General features: G+C 48.6%; 1 protein-coding gene across 1 annotated transcript; it reads right to left on the reverse strand.

The window, feature by feature from the left end:
* Positions 1 to 214: 214 nt before the first annotated feature.
* LOC119462302 (tetraspanin-33) lies at positions 215 to 12,235 on the reverse strand. The gene is made up of 4 exons (XM_037723645.1): positions 12,122 to 12,235; positions 11,526 to 11,850; positions 8,933 to 9,089; positions 215 to 566 (listed from the first exon to the last, which is right to left on the reverse strand). The coding sequence occupies exons 1-4, from the start codon at positions 12,233 to 12,235 to the stop codon at positions 215 to 217; spliced, it is 948 nt and encodes a 315-aa protein (XP_037579573.1).
* Positions 12,236 to 19,376: the final 7,141 nt, after the last annotated feature.

Raw genomic sequence — 19,376 nt, forward strand, 5'->3', positions numbered from 1 at the left:
TAATGTATATGCTAAATACAAAGCGTAAATGGCAGCTCACTACTAACTCGATCTGACTGTCGCTGTGGCAGACTGTATGATGTCTGCGCTACTCCCCAGCGCGAATAATATACTGATAATATGTGTGGAGTCTGTAGTAGACATCAACAAATATTCTTCGTCACAGTTATTGTTATATTCTATCGTGCAAACAAATTTCACTAATTGTTGCTGCTTAGGATGTCAAGACATGTGACGTGCCAGAGGAAGCACGCCTGACGTGTTCGTATATCTTGCGGATGGTGTCGATCTCGTCAATTACGGCGTTCGTGACCATGTCGATGAACGCCAGCACAATGACGGCGATGAGGCAGACGCCTCCGATGACCATGACGTGCTCCTTCACGTAGCGGTTTGTTGCGTCCGGACAGCTTCCCGTGTGGACGCGGAACCAGGCGTCGTGGTCAGAGAGGTTCAGCACGCTGCGTCCGCAGAAGATGCCCGTGAAAGTCGACTCGGATCGACAGCACGAATGCGGTACCGAGCAACGCTCGTGGCTTGGGTTGGTCACGTTACAGTGGAAATAGCTGAAAAAATAAGGTAAGGCTATCATTGTTTGTTTACAAATTGTAATAATAGCTGAATATCGTTGCAACATGTTTGACGTTAATTCTGCATTAGATAAGTGTAGCTTAGGAAGGTCTATCTACGCTGGCGGCAGTGAAGCAGTATCAAAGCAATTTCATGAGGGACACCGGCTGGCATCTGGGATAGCAACAATGCCATTTTTTCCCCAAATGTGCCCGTGTTTCTCGTTTAGTAAAATAACAATGTAAAGTTTACCATGGTGAGCAATATTCGACTTTCAATGATACCATCAGAGACATATTCGAACCTTTATAAAAAGTGGTGAGAATCCGGCTAATATATGGCTTAATGATCGAAGCAAATGTTAGCTTGCCATTGACACATTGTACATGCGTTCTTTTATCGCTTGTAGCCTCATCTGAGAGAGAATAATATCGCTATCACGGTGTGAATGGTAAATCTAAAATACATAAGAGCGAGAGCTCTCGTTGTAAGATAGCTGTCCCGTTTTGAGTATTCATTTGGTCAATCTACAAAGTGTTGTCCTCTACATTCCTACAGATATTGTGGATAAACATTGCTTTGCTGCTTAACACACGTAGGATGAGCCTTATTGTAATCAAGGAAAGAGTAAAAGAATCGTCAGCTTTCGGCTATTCCTCTTGAGCTCAAGTGATTCATAGGAACGGCAGCAGTTTATCACAGTGAAAACAGTTCTAATGAACTTGTTTTGCTATGCAGGTAACGTAGTTTTGATCACTTATAGTGTTGCCTGTTGTGGCCTTCAAATTACAGTAGCACAACTCTCAGTGTCTCCGTGACAATCAAAACTTTACTCCAATTATGAAGCACGAATGCTACAAGGTGGGGTGGTGTAGTGGCTTCTTTGGCGTTGCGCTGCTGAGCCGGAAGGCGCGGAATCAAATTCCAGCCACGGCAGCCGCACTTCGATAGGGGCCAAACGCAAAAACGTCTGTGTACCATACACTATGGTGTATGTTAAAAAAACCCAGTTTATCAGAATTAATTCGTATTCTTCCAATACGGCGTGCCTCATAATAATACGGTGCTTCTCGCACGTAAAAGAAGCAAAAGCAAGAAAAGTGCTGTTGGTGTGCGACAACCCAGTGTGTAACTTTCTCGGAACCCAAGTACACATTGATGCAGGAACATTGGTTAAAAAGTGCACTTGCTGTGACGATTATTTCTGTTGTAAGTCTTTATTAAACTTCTCTCAGTGTGCCTGGCCGAACTTTATATGTACCACCAAATTTATTGCGAAGCCTTGGGTGTTATATCTCTGTGAAGAAACAACATATTGTTACGGGGAGTATTTAATTAACCGTGAACGGCTAGCGCTTGCCTAGTCAAGACTGCACAGAGCGCACAGGTTCCAGCAGGTTTTCAGTCCGACAAGAGAGCCTCTGACCCAGCCCCACTACAACGTCTTTGTCTTTGCCATTGCTCGTGACATTATCCCCGGCCGATGAAGCACCGTCCCGGTGCTTGTTGTGATCAAAATGGATTATCACAGTTGTAAAGTTTGAGGCGGGAAACATGTACGATGTCAGTTCGCGGTGCGGCAGTCGATGAGGTGGATGCCATGGGAGATATCTCATAGGTGACAGGAGTCACCTGGCGCAGCACGCGATAGGGTCCGACGTACCGCGACATTAACTTTTCACACAGGCCGACGCGACGAGATGGGAGCCAGAGAAGGACGAGAGAGCCCGGTGGAAAATCAGCATCCCGGTGTTGACGATCGTAGATGGCCTTTTGTGCGGTCTGCGATGACGTGAGCCGAGCGCGGGCTACTGTGCGCGCGACGAGCGCACGCGTGATGACATCTTGCGCATAGGAAGTCGTGGACGTGGAGGCCGGATCAGAAGGGAGCAAGGTGTCAAAGGGTAGTAAGGGATGGCGTCCAAAGAGAAGATAGAAGGGTGAGTAGCCGGCAGTTTCATGACGCGATGAGTTGTATGCAAATGTGACGAACGGGAGCGCAACGTCCCAATCATGGTGGTCATCGGAAACGTACATGGAAAGCATGTCGGTCAGTGTACGGTTTAAGCGTTCGGTGAGTCCATTAGTTTGAGGGTGATATGAGGTCGTGAAGTTGTGATGAGTATCACATGATCGAAGTAGATCGTCAACCACACGAGACAGGAAGCAGCGACCGCGATCTGTGAGTAGGTGACGTGGAGCACCATGTTGGAGGATGACGTCGTACAGTAGGAAGTCGGCTACGTCTGTGGCGCAGCTGGTTGGCAACGCTCGAGTAATTGCAAATCGAGTGGTATAATCCGTAGCGACTGCAATTCATTTGTTGCCTTTCGTGGAAATTGGAAAGGGACCCAGCAAGGGCTCGGCTGGAACGTCAATTGGCTGAAGGAGACCAGCGGGTAGAGTCGCAGGTTTCTTCCGACGCTGACACAGGTCACAAGATGTTACGTAGCGGCGAACGGACCGATAAAGGCCCTTCCAGAAAAAGCGTCGTCGTATGCGATCATAAGTTCTGGAGACGCCTAAGTGCCCGGAAGTGGGGGCGTCATGAAACTGGATGAGGACATCCCTGCGCAGATGATGCGGGACAACGAGCAGGAGTTCGGCGCCGTCGGGGTGCATGTTGCGGCGGTAAAGAACGTTATCCTGAAGCAAGAACATGTTGAGTGAAGGGTCGATGGTGCCGGATTGCAGACGGTCAATAATAGAGAGCAACGATGGATCTCTACGTTGTTCGTCGGCCACATGGATGAAGTCTGTTATCGCCAAGACACAGGTGTCGGAGTCTGTTTCAGTGGAGTCGGGTGGTTCAACGGGATGGCGGGAGAGGCAGTCGGCGTCGTTGTGTAACTTGCCAGATTTGTACACTATACCGAGAACGTGTACTCCTGTAACCGTAATGCCCAACGGCCGAGCCTTCCTGTGGGGTCTTTAAGTGTCGAGAGCCAGCAGAGCGCATGGTGGTCTGTTATGACCACGAACGGCCGTCCATATAGGTACGGACGGAATTTCGCGACAGCCCAGACGAGAGCTAGGCACTCCCGCTCAGTAATGGTGTAATTCTTCTCCGACGGTGACAGCAGACGACTAGCATACGCGATCACACGGTTGACTTCGTTCTGTGTTTGGGCGAGGATAGCACCAATGCTATGGCCGCTTGCGTCGGTGCGAAGTTCTGTTCTAGCAGCCGGGTCAAAATGAGCCAGCACAGGTGGTGAAGTGAGGGCAGAAATCAACGACGCAAAGGCAGTCGCTTGTTCCGCGCCCCAAGAATAGGCCGCATCCTTTTTGAGTAGGTCCATGAGGGGTCGAGCAATGTCCGCGAAGTTGAGAACAAAGCGGCGAAAGTAAGAGCAGAGCCCAAGAAAGCTGCGTACTTCTTGCGTGGACCGTGGAACCGGGAAGTCGCGGACGGCACGGACCTTGTCAGGGTCCGGTTGTACGCCAGTAGCGTCGACTAGGTGTCCAAGTAATTTGATCTGGCGGCGCCCAAAGGTACACTTAGATGAATTGAGCTGGAGGCCAGAACGCCGAAATATGTCGAGAATGGCCGACAGACGAGGGAGGTGTATGTCAAAGCTGGGCGAGAAAACGATTACGTCATCCAGATAACAAAGACAGGTTGACCATTTCAGACCACGTAGAAGAGTGTCCATCATGCGTTCAAAAGTTGCAGGAGCATTACACAAACCAAAAGGCATAACCTTAAATTGGTAGAGGCCGTCGGGTGTGATGAATGCGGTCTTCTCGCGGTCGCGCTCATCGACGGCAATTTGCCAGTATCCCGAGCGGAGGTCTAGCGACGAGAAATATTTGGCACCATGGAGGCAGTCGAGCGCATCATCAATTCGGGGAAGAGGATACACATCCTTCTTCGTCACCCGATTGAGATGGCGATAATCGACGCAAAACCGCCAGCTGTCGTCCTTCTTTTTCACAAGCACTACAGGGGATGCCCAGGGGCTAGAAGAAGGCTCGATCACATCTTTATCTAGCATTTTATCAACCTCCTTTTGGATGACTTGGCGCTCAGTGTGAGACACTCGGTAAGGGTGCTTGTGAAGGGGGCTGGCGTCTCCAGTGTCGATGCGGTGGGCCACGACTTGTGCACGGCCTAATGGAGTGTTCTCAACATCAAATACGTCAAGGTACGAAAATAGGACACCACGGAGTGCTTCACTTTGGGACGGTAAGAGGTCGGGGGATATCATTTTGTCCAGAAGTGCCTGGGTTGGCGCCGGTATGACAGGTTGGGTCATGGGCTCAGCGTCAGCAGTGAATGAAGAAACAGTACATTCTTCCAGAGGTGACAGGTCGCCTAGTGAAATTCCTTGAGGAAGAACATGGGTCGAAGTAGAAAAGTTGAGGACTGGAAGCAGCGTTCTGTTGTTGGCAACAACCACTATGGTATGAGGAAGCGCGATGTTGCGCGAGAGGATCAGGTCTGTGAGGGGAGCGACCACATATTCACCATCAGGGACCGGTGGGAACGGTGACATAAGGACGTAGGTAGCAGCCTGCGCGGGTAGTCGTAGAAACTCCATGGAACGTAGGCGACTGTGACTTGATGCGGCGTAATCAGGACACAATGGCAGTTCGAGCCGCAAAATGCCAGTAGAACAATCGATGAGGGCAGAGTGGGCGCTCAAGAAGTCAATACCAAGAATGACATCATGAGGGCAAGCGTCCAGAACAGCGAAAAGAACTGAAGTGCTGTGACCGGCAACAGTAACGCGGGCAGTGCACATACCAAGAACCGGTGTTCGGGTGCCGTCAGCTACTCGCACAGTAGGAGAGACGGCAGGTGTCAGCACTTTGCGAGGCGGCGTCGGAGCGTAGAACTAAGAACAGATATGTGGGCGCCAGTATCAATGAGAGCAGTAACGGGCACACCGTCGACGAGAACACCGAGCAAATTGCGTCTGGAAGTAGGGTTCAATAGAGGCTTTTCTGTCCTTGTCGTCAATGCAGCCTCACCTCCCGGAGCTGCACTGGCTAGTTTCCCGGGTGGTGGCCAGAGGAAGCCGGAGAAGGAGAGCGACGGCGTTGAGGGGAGCGCGACTGGCGAATTTGAGGGGACGGCGATCGGCTGGACCAGTGTACTTGTGCGGCAACATCGGCGTAGGTCGATTCAGAGCGCGAAGACAGACGGTGAGGATCACGGGCCGGGAATTGGTCGTCGAGAAGAGGTGTGCTATAGTACTGGCCACGATCTTGGCGGCGGTCACTAGGGAAGCTTGGTCGGTAATTCCGACGATTGCGGCAGTGGCGTGAAATGTGGCCGACGCGAGAGCAAGAAAAACAGATTGGTCGGTCGTCAGGCGTCCTCCACTCAGAAGGGTTGCGGTAGCGGGGTGTGAACCGGGGAGCGGAAGCGGCAGCAGCAACAATTGGGGCGTTGTGGTGTTCAGTGGGAGGACCGGACGCGCACATGGGCGGAGGGGCGTAACTAGGCGCTTGTGGAAATACGACGCCCATATTGGCAACCTCCTGACGTACGACGGCCTGAATGAGAGAGATTGTCGCCAAATGGTCGTGAGCAGGTGCCTGATAAGCGGCTGGAGCCATGGCTTCGAGCTCCTGGCGAACAATCCTGGCCAAGTTGTTAGGCGGCGAGAACGGAGGGGGCGTCACGGGATCATCGCACGAGGATGTCGCAGCTGTATTCGGGAGTCTGTTAAAGCGCTGAGTAATCCGCCTGCTTTTGGCTTGTTCAAACCGCCGGCATTCAGTGATAATGGAGTCAACCGTGGTGCAGTTCTTACACATGAGGATGTTGAAGGCATCGTCAGCTATGCCTTTCAACACGTGGCCAACCTTGTCCGTCTCTGGCATGTCTTTGTCAATGGTACGGCACAAGGCTAGTACGTCTTGAATGTAGGCGACGTACGACTCCGTGGACGTCTGAGCTCTGGCCGCCAGTTCGTGCCGGGCTGTCATTTGGCGCGCGGCCGATCGGCCAAACAGTGCACGCATCTTCTCCTTGCATAGGTCCCAACTTGTAAGTTCTTCTTCGTGCGTGTTAAACCACACCCGAGCCGTGCCCCGTAGGTAGAAAATGACGTTGGCAAGCATTAGAGTCTCATCCCACCTGTGGTGCTTGCTGACGCGCTCGTACAAGAGGAGCCAATCGTCGACGTCTTTGTTGTCCGTGCCGCAAAACGTGCCGGGGTCGAGGGGCTGCGAAAGGACCACGGTCGGCGGCGCCGCAGGCGCGGGCTGCGAAGACTGCGTACTGTCTTCGGCCATGGAGGCGGGAGAAACGTGGCGTCCGCTCCGAAGATCCAGGGCCGGGTGGAATAGAGCCCGCACCTCCACCAAAAAGATGTTACGGGGAGTATTTGATTAACCGTGAACGGCTAGCGCTTGCCTAGTCAAGACTGCACAGAGCGCACAGGTTCCAGCAGGTTTTCAGTCCGACAAGAGAGCCTCTGACCCAGCCCCACTACAACGTCTTTGTCTTTGCCATTGCTCGTGACAATATTACCGGGCATTTTGTATTAGCAGATTGGCGTCCTTTTGAAATGCCCATGAGTTGACTATATACAGGGTGTTTTATTTTAACGTGAGCAGAATTTTCCAAAATTGCATGTGGAATTTAGCACACTCGAAATCAAAATGCTAACTTGACCAATTAACCAATTAACAATAATGAACTTTTCAACTAACTAGTTAGTCGCACACATTGCAATGCACGAATTGAAGCCAGTAATTGCACGAGACACACCCACATGGAAGGAATGTTGAAACTCGCATCAGCTTTGAGATAAGTGCAGTCCAACTTGTGGTAAATATCCACTGTTGCTCCGCTTATTGTTAACGTGAACGCGTTCTTATACATTATAGCTCAAAATTTACTAGCACACCAATGCATTTTGTCGGATACTTTCTGAACTCACTTCTCGAAACTGGTGTCACCCTCAGAATTCGTGCCAAGTGGCTATGACTTTAAAAGTCACCAGCTACAATATGTTTATTGCAATATATGGCAAGAAGTATTTATTTTAAAATATAATTAAAAACATTTGTTAATCAGACATTCACTCTCATTTATTCGGCAAATTATGCCTGCCTCTGAGAGTAATCAAGCTCAAAAACTAGAATTGTACTATGTTCCATAGGTGATCTTGAAAATTATGTGAACAAAAAAAAAACTCCTCCATCTCCCGCTAAAGGGAACCATGTGTGGATGCGAAGCAGCGGGGAGATGGTTAGCTTGAACGGGAGATGGTTTCGAGGCAGCGGCCCGAGCGCTCATCGCGGCGCTGCACAGCAGAGAGAATGAGGCGCGCGCGCTCCGTCATTTTCATACCGCGGAACTACCGTGGCGCCCCCAGTGGAGTATGCAGCTGTCGCACCACCTGTCGAGCGCGCCGCTCCGGATTCCTAGAGGAGAAAAAGTGGGAAGCGTAGAAGAGGAGAGAGAGGGGAGGGGACGCGCATGCGCTGTGGGGGTGTGACACGCGGGCGCCGCTCCGTACAGGATTCCTAGAGGAGAGAAAGGGGGGGAGCGTAGGAGAGGAGAGAGAGGGGGAGGCGACGCGCATGCGCTGTGGGGGTGTGGGACGTGGGACAACAGAGCCGCCGGCAAGAAATGCTTCGCATTTAAAAAGGAAGGTCTGTACATCCATGTATTATATCACTGTCGCATCATCATCATTCATCATCAGTCTATATTTATGTCCACTTCAGGACGAAAGCTTCTCCCTGCGATCTCCAATTGCCCCTGTCTCGCGCTAGCTAATTCAAACTTGCGGCTTCAAATTTTCTAACTTCATCACCCCACCTAGTTTTCAGCCGTCCTCGACTGCGCTTCCGTTCTCTTGGTACCCATTCTGTAACTATTATGGTCTACCGGTTATCTATCCTTCGCACTACATCACCTGCCCAGCTCCATTTCTTTTTCCTAATGTCCTATAGTGTCCTATATCGCAGATCAAAGACACGATCACAGGCACTACATTGTTGGTCAAGATGTCGGGCTATATAAGCCGCTCTGCTGGTGCTTCAAATACTCCCCGCGGTAGCTTAGTGGCTATGGCGTTGAAATGGAAGACTTCAGGGCACTTGTTCGATTTAGGACGCTGTGGCTGCATTCTAATGGGGGCCAAAAGAAGAACACTCGCTGCATGGTAAACAACCGCAGGTAGTCATAATTTCATCTATGGTCGCCAGTCCATTAGCCATGTGACGAGTAGTACGCAACATTTCACCAGATACCGGACATCCCTCTGGCGCTGAGCCAAAATACAGGGACAGCATCCGGCTCTGAGCCGACACTGCCATCATCTGAAAAGCAACTTCCACTGGACTCGGTGGGATGGCAACTGTGTCAGAAATAATTAGGACTCGGGTCTCTTACATGTTATTGTCCCAGTCCCGAAAGTTTCGTTGTGTCATGCCGCAACACTTGAGGAAGCGCTGTACTGCGTCGACCAAGTCTTGTATGTCCTGAGAGTCGCGGTAGTGAACCACCAGCTTATCGGACATGGTGGTCCTTATTACGGTCTTGATGGTGCCTGCGAACATTGCCGGTTCCACGGCAGCTATTGATCGAAAAACACACTTTTGCCTCAAGAATGGTAGGTACTGAGGAAATAGCAACGCGCCCCCCCCCCCCCCCACTCTCCAGTCAGACAGAGCATGCGGAAGAGCTCGAAAGATGTACAAGATGTGCTTCTGCAGACAGTTGATCAGTGTTACAAAAATTTATTGACAATCCCAACTTCAATTTTAACTTAAATTCGAGTAATTTAACGAAAAGGGAGACCTACAACAAAATAGGCCTTGTACTTGCGCAGTAACAACCCTGGCACAATCACAATGCGCTAAGCAGCAGTTTAGAAAGACTTTCTTCGAAATTTCTTTGTCGAAGAGCGGCAGCTCAGTCTAAATATGCAAGCTCTTAAAATAAAGGCGGCTTACCAACGCGGTGTACAGTACAAACACGTCACGAAGTTGCAGTGACTTATGCAATGTCTGCGAATTTACCCTTGGGCAGTCTCTTGTGTGCAAATAAAACTAGTCATATCAGAAACCGACAAACAATGACGCCAAGGACAGCATAGGCGAAATTACTTGCAGTTTTTTAATAAATCAAGGAAATCATAAACGAATGGAAATGAATGTGGCTGGAAAATTGCGACCGGTCCGGGACAGTGGCCTTGGTATACTCGGTGGTAATGCAGTTCCACTCAACGTAAAAGCTGGGGAGGTGCGAACCAGTGATTCGCCGGTGCCGTCCCTTCTGTCTTCCTTGTGTTTATCTTGTTTTATCTTGTGTTTAGCAACCCATCATCCGTTTTGGCATCTCTGCTAAGGCACAACTGGTGGGAAACGGCCACGTAGATGGACAAAGCCTTTGGTGATGATAGAAGCGATTTTAGCGATTTTTTGATAATTATTTCGAATAATTCATGAGTTTTTGTATCTTGAAGTTATTCTGAATCGTGCTAGTTTATTTTGAACTGGTTTTCATCAATTATGCACTTGTGTTGACTTTGTTTTGAGAACTTTTTGCGCGTGACCACGACGAGTGAGATCAAATTACAACATTTTCCCGATTTTCACGAGTTTCTGCAAATTAATACGGTTAATACTTCATTATTCCTATCCTTTATATTATTCTGACACATGTTCAGGTTAGTGTATTTTGAACCTGTTTTGATGAATTCAGACTTGTTTGACTCCGTTTTTGCGCGTGACCACGACGACTTGAGATCACATTACACGCCGACAGTCGGGGCCCCTTACTTGCTTCGCCCTTAAGAACTGTCCAAAGGTGGGATACGATCATACGTCTTCGCATTACACGTGCGACGTGCTTACCAACCGAGCTATTGCGGTTTCGTTTTCCCATCCACTTTCTGGGTTATTCATGTTCATCTACTAGACCAACCTTGGGAGTGTTAGCCAGCGCCTCCACTCACGACCTTGGCGGCGGGTGCAGAACATGCTTTCTACTGCAGGCGCACGTGTACGTGAACTTTCGGTGAAGACAACTGGTCAGTAAACCTTTACGTGCTATCTGAAGGCATCAAAGTGGCCGGATTCAACCACTTTCATTTCTTTATTTTGATTAGGAGCTTCGCTTTCCTTGGTGCGATTCTTTGTTGGCTTCTGATGATAGGACTGATAAAAATCGGACCCCTCGGTTTCCTTTCTTCCCGTTTATATATATATATATATATATATATATATATATATTCACTGCTAATGATGACAGGTACGCGTCGTGAGGAACCCCGTTACCGACAAGTGATCTCCCTGAACCATCGGCTCTCACCCTTGTATTTTTTCTTTTATATTTGTATCTATTTATTTATTTTTCTGCACGTTCAGGTCAAAATGACACGCGTGCTCGTCAATCATGTCTGTCAAACAACGCGTAAGTGCGACCGTGTCAATGACATGTCCACTGCCACTGTTGACGGGATGCGCCGTGCATCGTCGTCGATCAGGTAAAAGCGCGTGTAACGGGGACCGTATCAAAGACCTGTCCATTGCCAATGATGACAGGAACGCGTCATGCAAAACCCCGTTACCAACAAGTAATCTCTCTCGCCAAAGGCTCTCTCCCTCATGTTTTTTGTTGTTGTTCTTTTATCGTTTCTCTCTCTCCCTTCTCCCTTTTTTTGGCCTGTTTTTCTTTATCTGAAGATATAAAAAGAATGTTGCGAGAATTTTCGGTATCCCTTGAAAAAAGTTGGCCCACCGACCGAAACTGTGCAGTAAATAAACCCAACATAACCGCAAAAATGTGCATATATATATATATATATATATATATATATATATATATATATATATATATGCTCGTGTCAAGGCCAACCTCAACGTAACGTCAGAACATACACAGACATACAAGCCTTGAGGCGAGGGGAGCAGCCCAAAAAACCCACCGACTTAATATTTTCATTGGTACATTTAGAGCCTCAAAAAGTCGGCTTCCTTACCGGGCACGAAGAAGACCAGGACGCCCAGCACGAAGTTGATGATGATGAGAATGGTGAGCGCGCGAGAGTACATTTTGAGCAGGAACGTATTCTCGCGTAGTGCCCCGACACAGCCGCACGAACTCATGGTGAACAGCGCAAGTCCGAACGCGAACAGCAGCATCTCCATATGCGACAACAGCATTCCGGAAATGTCCAGTTGTTCCAGGATGCGCTCGTCTTCTTCCGTGTCCCACGACTCCACAAACATCACCACTGCGACCACCATGAGGAAAGCACCCACGAACCACAGCATGAGGTTGAGAAGCAGCAGTGGGCACCGCACCTTGGGTGAGCGGAAGGAGAAGATCCATCATTGTCATTATTGCAGTAAGCCTGCGTATTTTTGTCCCTTTGCAGTTGCTTAGAAGTAACATCGTTTTACTATACAGCAAATTCTCGCGATTTCTCGCGAGAATTCGCACCTCCTCTCAATTTAAGAAGGATACACTCGCGCAGTTGCGTGGGAGAGACACTTAAAAGCGTTCAAAATATGCCTCCGCCTGGCCAAGATTCTGCCATATCAGCTTCTACCATCGTAGCCGATCTCAACTCACCACAGGGTTGACGTCCAGCAGTAGCGTCTCCTCAGTCTCTGGGCTGTAGATCGGCACTGGCTGCTGGGTTGAGCTGAAATCTGCATTGCTTTGTCCCTTTATTTGACGAGACATGAAGCTGGTCAGGTACCTGGGTTACCGCTTTAAAGCTCAGGACCTGTTCGTACAATATCGGCGCTCTGATAGCAGCTCAAACGGGAGGTCGTCGCTTGTCAGTATCGTCTTCTTCTATCATTCTTTCGATCTTATCAAAGCACGTGAACACAGACCTTGTTGGTTTGAGCAATTTAGCCACTTTCACGATCAATATATTTCACACGCACACACAAACAGAGTACATATTCTATGCTTGTAGATATAAAAAACAGGCATTTCATGTGACCGGACCACATGACAGCTATTTGTCCACTACAGCTATTTCCACCTTAATTGCCGTTCCATGGTACAATCTTCGGCGTTAATTAGCAGCAAAACTTTTTCAAACCCTAGCACGATCTCTGAGATACTGTCGCACAAGCGACAGTATCTCGGCGCACGCTGTCATTCGTATACGTTTTCGGAAGCTATAGTTCCTGTTTTGCGGCGCAGTCGCTACGGTTCCGTCGACCATGTAGGAAACAAAACGTTGTCTCACCCAGGCAATTTTAGTATTATTTCGATTAAAGAAAGGGCGTTATTTTGATTACAGCTGCAATTTATTCATCTAGAGCAATTACTCTATATGCCCTGCGACAGTCAGATGCTACCAGCTCATTTATCAAAGGAAATACACCATCTCTCTAAACAATAAACTCGGAATACCTTTGCATTGCAAGCGCTTTCCACACCGGCGAAGCATCTAGAAAAATTGTATTAAGTACTTGTTTCGAATATCCTTTGAGTTCCTTAGTTTTCCTACAACTTTTGCTCAGTTGCTATGGTGTTGGGCTGCTGACCACGAGGTCGCGGGATCGAATCCAGGCCACAGCGGCCGCATTTTGATGGGCGCAAACTGCGAAAACACCCGTGTACTTAGATTTAGGTGCACGTTAAAGAACCCCAGGTGGTCAAAATTTCCAGATTCCCCTACTACGGCGTGCCTCATAATCGATCAGATCGTGGTTTTGGCACGTAAAACCCCCATAATTTAATTTTTAGCTTTCCTAAAACTTCAAGTTTCGTCAGATGATTCTCAAAGGTTGAAGTTATAGTCCTATAAAGTGAAGACACAAAACGCTCAGTTCGAACACATTCAGTTCCACGCTCAGTTCGAAACGTTCGAAAACATTCTTGAACTTCGACCTACCAAGAAATGAGCAAAAATGACATACATTTTCACACTGCTTGTACTTTTGCCCGCGCTCCATACTACTTGTTTCACACACTACCTCCCACTTTCTTTAATTTACTGCCCAGTACATTGCTCTTAGGTTTTACCGCAGCAGCGGCTTTTATTGAACTTTCCCGCAGCGGTCTGCCGCAGGAGGTTTTAGAGCATAGATGTTACAGGATAATGGTCACTTACAGTTACAAAAATAGGGGGCTCTCACGTCTAACAGTTACATCGGAGAACTCTGGCAACACACAAGATTTCCTTATATAAACCATCGGTTTTCCATAGATGCCTACACCGGTGAAAGCGGTGGTGTCCTGTACGAGTAAAAAGGCGATTGAAGCCATCGCAGAACTCCTTCTTCGAAGGGAAAAAGGACAGCACAACAGCATGCGGGCCACTAGCAGAAACATGGAAATGAAACTCAACGACACAAGGCGCATTGCTTCAGCCTCCAGCCGACAAGTACTCCTGCAAGACAACCAGCAGTTACGAATAAAATGACATGCAGCTGGTGTTTCGCGACCCCAAGTGCAACAAGTGGGCGAAAAGAATGAAAAGGACGACAAAGGGTACATTTTAGCGATAGGTGGTTTATTGTTTTTTCTAGTTTTTTTTGTTAGTTTTTTTTTGTTAAAGAAATCGGTGTGTTGAAAAGCTAATCATTTGCTTATTTAGGTCCAAGTACAACACAAAGCTTATGAAAAGGCAAGTATAGACGGAAAATCAACAGTATTTGTGAATTATTTATCATTCATTCAAAAAAAAAGTTTTCTAGGCACAAACTTCATTCGCCTTCGTGCGTTGATAACTTCCACAAGTAACCTTAAAATATTTAAAAGTATGAATGCTGTGTAGCTGTGGCAGTTGAAACTAATATTCGTATGATATATATAGTAAGGTATACTTCCAAGAAAGGCATTCATTAATTAATATATTAATAAATAAAAAATACATAATTAATTAATTAATTTCTGAAAGTGCCGGAGAACCGCTCTACGCCTTAGTATTGGTGCACTTGTGTTACACAAAGAAAAGAAAACAAAACATGAAAAACAGAAAGCCTGAAAGAACAGGGGTACAAAATGCAACAAAAAATCGAATTAAATCAAACACAGAAATCAGATAATGAGCAAATACAAGAGCTGAAAATATCACGGTCATAACGTAAGGCATTTTGTTGTGTCACAAGACGTGTCACAAGACGTGTCGGTACAAGAGGAGTTCACGTAGGCAATGCTGGGATAACGCAAGTTTAAGCGAGACACGCCGAACGTTACAGCCGACAGTAACCGTGGACAGGAGAAGTGGTTGTTATTTACTTTATACAAGAATAAGTAATCATGATATATTCGCCTTATTTCTACATTATTTAACGATATGGCTAATAAAAATCCGGCCTCGCGGTTCCCTTTCGTCTCGTACATTGCGTAATGAGGATCTCAATACCAAATACCCCATTTCTCTGAGAAAATTGTGCACTTGAACAACATTTACGATCAAAATGAGTGCCAGCCGGGCTTGTATACACTTTTGATTAGGTGTTACTAATATAAAACTAAGGCAGCATGGTGATTGACACATGCTGGGTCACCCAGTGCTAAGCTCGTGCCTGCGCACTGCCTTTGGAGATTTCCATAGCGCAATAATTACCGCTATACGTAAATGAAAGCTGCCACTGCGTCACTTTAATGTCGCGTATACTTGTCGAGTAAACAGTCGCTCAAAAGGGCGTTTCCACGACGGTAAATTGGCAACGATTCCAGAAAGGGGTTCCTACAACGGACCCAATGCGCACGGTGCGCGCAGTGAATTGTGGCTATGGCGTTCACGCGTTCTGTGCCGATGAGCGGCCTGGCTCACGCACGACATAAGCCAGCTGTGGACACGGACCTCTTAGCTTTCGCTGTCAAAACCACAGCACGACATGGACGCGGCGAAGCACTGATTGTCTCTCTTAATTAGGATAGCTTTCTGCACTAATTGGTGCTAATTGCGTGGTAATATGCACCCCCCTGCGTTTTCTCAGTGGAAGTAGCTCGCATGTACATCTGATTACCAGGACGACCAGGGTCGTTAAGGCGTCACGAATTGCTGGCTCTAATCGCCACTCCACGTGTCGGGTATAATCAGTTAATGTCATGAGCCACGCACCTGTCTCATCTCGGCGCTGTCACCGCGACAGGCACCCGCCGCTGACAATCCATATTCTCATATAGTTGCACTCGCCAAGCAAGCACCATCGGCAGCCTACTGTCAGCCGTCTCTTAATCCTTTCTTTACGGCCGTTCTGGTCGACGGGACCAAACGGAAGGTAAACGCCGATCTCATGCTTCTAAAGTAATAAATCACGCTTTTCCAGCAGCAGCCTTACACTTGGGTTGCTCGCATGCTGACCGACTGACTGCACCATCCTTCTAAATCTACAACGCACGCCGCCTACGACATAAAGGATTTCTGTCCAGTTCTTTGAAGGCTTGCGATCCTCTACCTTCCAGAACGACCCCCACCCTGCTCTCTCTGTCTTGTTTTTTAACAACGGAGCTGTTCAAGCTTTTAGTTATTAGTAGAAAACTCGGCCCAGCTGTGCGTTGCCTCATGTCGCCTAGCAACCACCTGCCACAGCTAGTGCGAGGCGTTGCTAGGCGAGGTTACCACCCTCTCTCAGGTTACCCTCGCCACAGCGAGAGGCGCGGCCGACGTATCCGGCGTTCGTCGGCGTGCCCCGGCTGCAGCCGGCTCGAGATGCGACATACTGCATACTGCATTTCACGCCAGCCTCGTCACCCAGAATGGATCGCATCAGCGTCTCGTCGTGCAAGGTGGGCTGGTGGATCGCCCATCAGTTCAGTTCACCTTCCAGTTCACCCCACAAGCCGGCGAATCCGAGGCCTCGCCCTAGAACTTGGACACATCCATAAAAAAAGTGATGACTGTTACCTCTGCGAACACTTCGAAAAGCGTGACGCCGACTTACATGACGCTGCTGAGCCCCGGAGTGCCGACGGCTTTTAATGGCGACGCCTTTGAACACGTGGAACATGAGCTGGCTGAGTACGAGCGCGTAACTGCGTTTAACGAGTGGGACAGCAACACCGAACTCAGGAACGTCTACTTCAGCCTCGAGGATGGTGCTCGCACATGGTTTATTAACCGTGAAACTGCCCTGTCATCACGCCCTGAGTTCGAGCGCAAGCTACGGGAGTATTACTCCAGCCCCGTTCGGCGAGAGAAAGCTGAGCGAGCTCCCCAGTCACGCGTGCACAAGCCCAACGAGAGCGCCACGATGTACGTGGAGGACATGACGCGTCTATTTCAGCGTGCCGATACGAGCGTGTCGGAAGAGAAGAAGGTGCATCATCTGACGAGAGGCGCAGAGGAACCGCTGTTTGGCGGTGTTGTTCAGAATCTGCCAACGAGTGTTGCGGAGTTCCATACAGAAGTCACCGCTGAGGAGAAGACACTACAGCAGCGGTGCAACATGTACAACAGACACGTAAATGCCACCTCCACTCCCGATACACTAGTAGGCTTCGAGTGCGATGTCGACTTGCTTTGCGAGCTGATTCGCACAGTTGTTCGCGATCAGCTGCAGAAGCAACACGGTACGTCGCCACCTCCAGTCAACACCCTCGCCAGCGTGGTACGGAATGAACAACGATGTAAAGCACGGACTTTAGGCATCGCTTTGCAGAAGTGAAGCCACGCCCCGCCCAAGCCTTCGCACCTATTATACTTATGTTCCTTCACCACTCGGGTTGCAATCGGCGCAAGCCGCTCCGACAAGTGCGCTACCGTTCGTCGCCGTCCTCTTCCACAGCTAGCCGGCTTTCGCCTTCACCTTTTACAAAAGTGGAGCGCTTGCTTATTCTTATTTACTTTTCAATGAATGCTTTTCCTCCTCCCCTGCCTGGTGCATAGCAGAAAGGAAATTAAACGCGCAGCTACAAAAATGTTCGCTTCCCACGAGGTTTGGGAATCATATGCGGCAAACTTTCAACTTGTGGTTGCTCAGAGCGTTATTCTAGTCTGCAACTAAGAGCCGACAACCAAGTTGTGCATCTTTCACAGCAAAATTATTCATTCAACGTAAACCAATGGCTACAAATAATTACTACAAATAAATGACACCGATAGGAGGAACACTATGGCGCAAAATACTACTGTATGACGACGGGGCACTCAGGACGACGGCATGATAATGGTAAAATGTCCGCTAGGGCGTGTCGATGACGGCACGACAACAATGAGACTGGAATGACAATGGAATGACACTGGAATGACTGCGAAATAATGATGACGATGGAACGAGCACGGCGCAATGGCGACGCTGGAAAGACACTCGAGACGGTGGTGAGGCGATGATAGCTCCACTACAACAAAGGATAACGGTGCTAGAATGGCGACGACAGAATGAAGACTACGGTATGAGGAGACTGGGGATACTACGCTGGATTGATGACGATGGTATAATGAAGACGCCGTAACAACGATGGCATGGCAGATATAGAGTGGTGGCGACGAAACAACGACGACAGCCTGGCGACAGTCGAATAACGATCCTAAAATGATGACAGTGGCATGGCGACCGCTAATACACATGATTAATTGATGATGATGGTATGATGACGCTTACGTAAGAATGACGCCGCGAAGACAATGGGATGGCGAAGCTGGAATGACCACGATGGAGCGCATAAATAACGATGAAAGCCGAACCGCAAGTTAGAGGCAATGAAATGTTTGTTTCTAATACATGTCATACATTCACAGGGCGCTCACAAGCACCGAATGTTTTTCGTCGGTCTTATCTCGTGCAACATCTAATCTCGGTGTTCCTCATCGCGCCAGCCTTGTGAGACGCCTGGTATAATAAACCATGGCGCTGTCCCTGCGGATCAGCAACGATACCCGGAACTGGCCAGAGGCCACAACGACGTTCTTGTGTGTCGACACAATAGACAGCTTTAGTTTAACGTTAGCGTAATAGCGGGGTTAAGGGAAATAACGTTACCGTTCCGCAAACGAACTTTGCAGAAAGAGAGTTTTAGTATAGCGCGACAGCGTATTTTGCGTGCGGGACGCTATTCCATTACGCTTCGAATTTCGCATACATAGGGCACCTAATTCTATGTGTGCGTGCGTCCGGAAAGTGCGATAGGCAGCGCAATGGAAGCCAAGAGCGCGTTGTATTTTTACTTCCCATGTCCGCCGATCTGCAGCGAAACAGACAAGCAGTACAAGCTGTACACCGTAGTCTCCGAGATATTCCCATCTCAGAGGCCATATGCCATCGTCGCGCCTTTCTCCCGACTTTACCAACAGGTCGCGCTCGCATCTCGGAGAAAATTTTCGTCATTAGGCTTAGGCGCGTTCGAAACGAGAAGAGATCTCGAAAATTCCTCAAGGTTAGCCATAACACTCTCTCGTCGAAGCGGCATGAGACTAAGCAAAAGCCGTTTACGCAGTCATTTGCTACGAACGTGAATCGTGAATGGTACAAAAACAACGCCAAATTCAGTACGAAGCGGGCCATCGGGACCGCCGTCATGTTTTACGTAAACTGCGTAAACCACGCAACGACGGTAACGTTAAATCTGAGAAATAACGTGTGTACGCTAAACAGTATGGGTTGGTTAGTCTTCTGCGCATGCACATTTTGATCCCGCTATTCCGGTAAGCCCACTATTACGGTAAACACTAACACTGTCTACTGCCTCCGACACGGGTGGCTCGGGAGTCGATGAAAATGAGACAACGCACATTGACGTGCTCAAGCTCACGAACGCTCGCACGTTCAAGCCACGAGCGGCCGTGGCTCAAACTTTTCGGCTCGGCAGGCCACGACTAAACGCGTGGAGCGTTCCGACGCGTTTGCCACGACGCCCAGGCTCTGGAAAGCGTCCGATAACCTGAATTGTCGTCTGGACTGTCATCTGATTT

The sequence above is a fragment of the Dermacentor silvarum genome, chromosome 8 (genome assembly GCF_013339745.2).
Source record: "Dermacentor silvarum isolate Dsil-2018 chromosome 8, BIME_Dsil_1.4, whole genome shotgun sequence".
NCBI classification, from domain to species: Eukaryota; Metazoa; Arthropoda; class Arachnida; order Ixodida; family Ixodidae; genus Dermacentor; species Dermacentor silvarum.

Bases quoted from the DNA above. Each gene is read 5' to 3' on its own strand.
- LOC119462302 (XM_037723645.1), bottom strand. From the start codon at position 12,235: ATGTCTCGTCAAATAAAGGGACAAAGCAATGCAGATTTCAGCTCAACC. The intron at 11,851-12,121 runs GTGAGTTGAGAT...CGCTCACCCAAG, and splicing joins TGCTGGACGTCAACCCTGTG to GTGCGGTGCCCACTGCTGCT. The intron at 567-8,932 runs GTAAGAGACCCG...TTATTTTTTCAG, and splicing joins CGGGACTGGGACAATAACAT to CTATTTCCACTGTAACGTGA.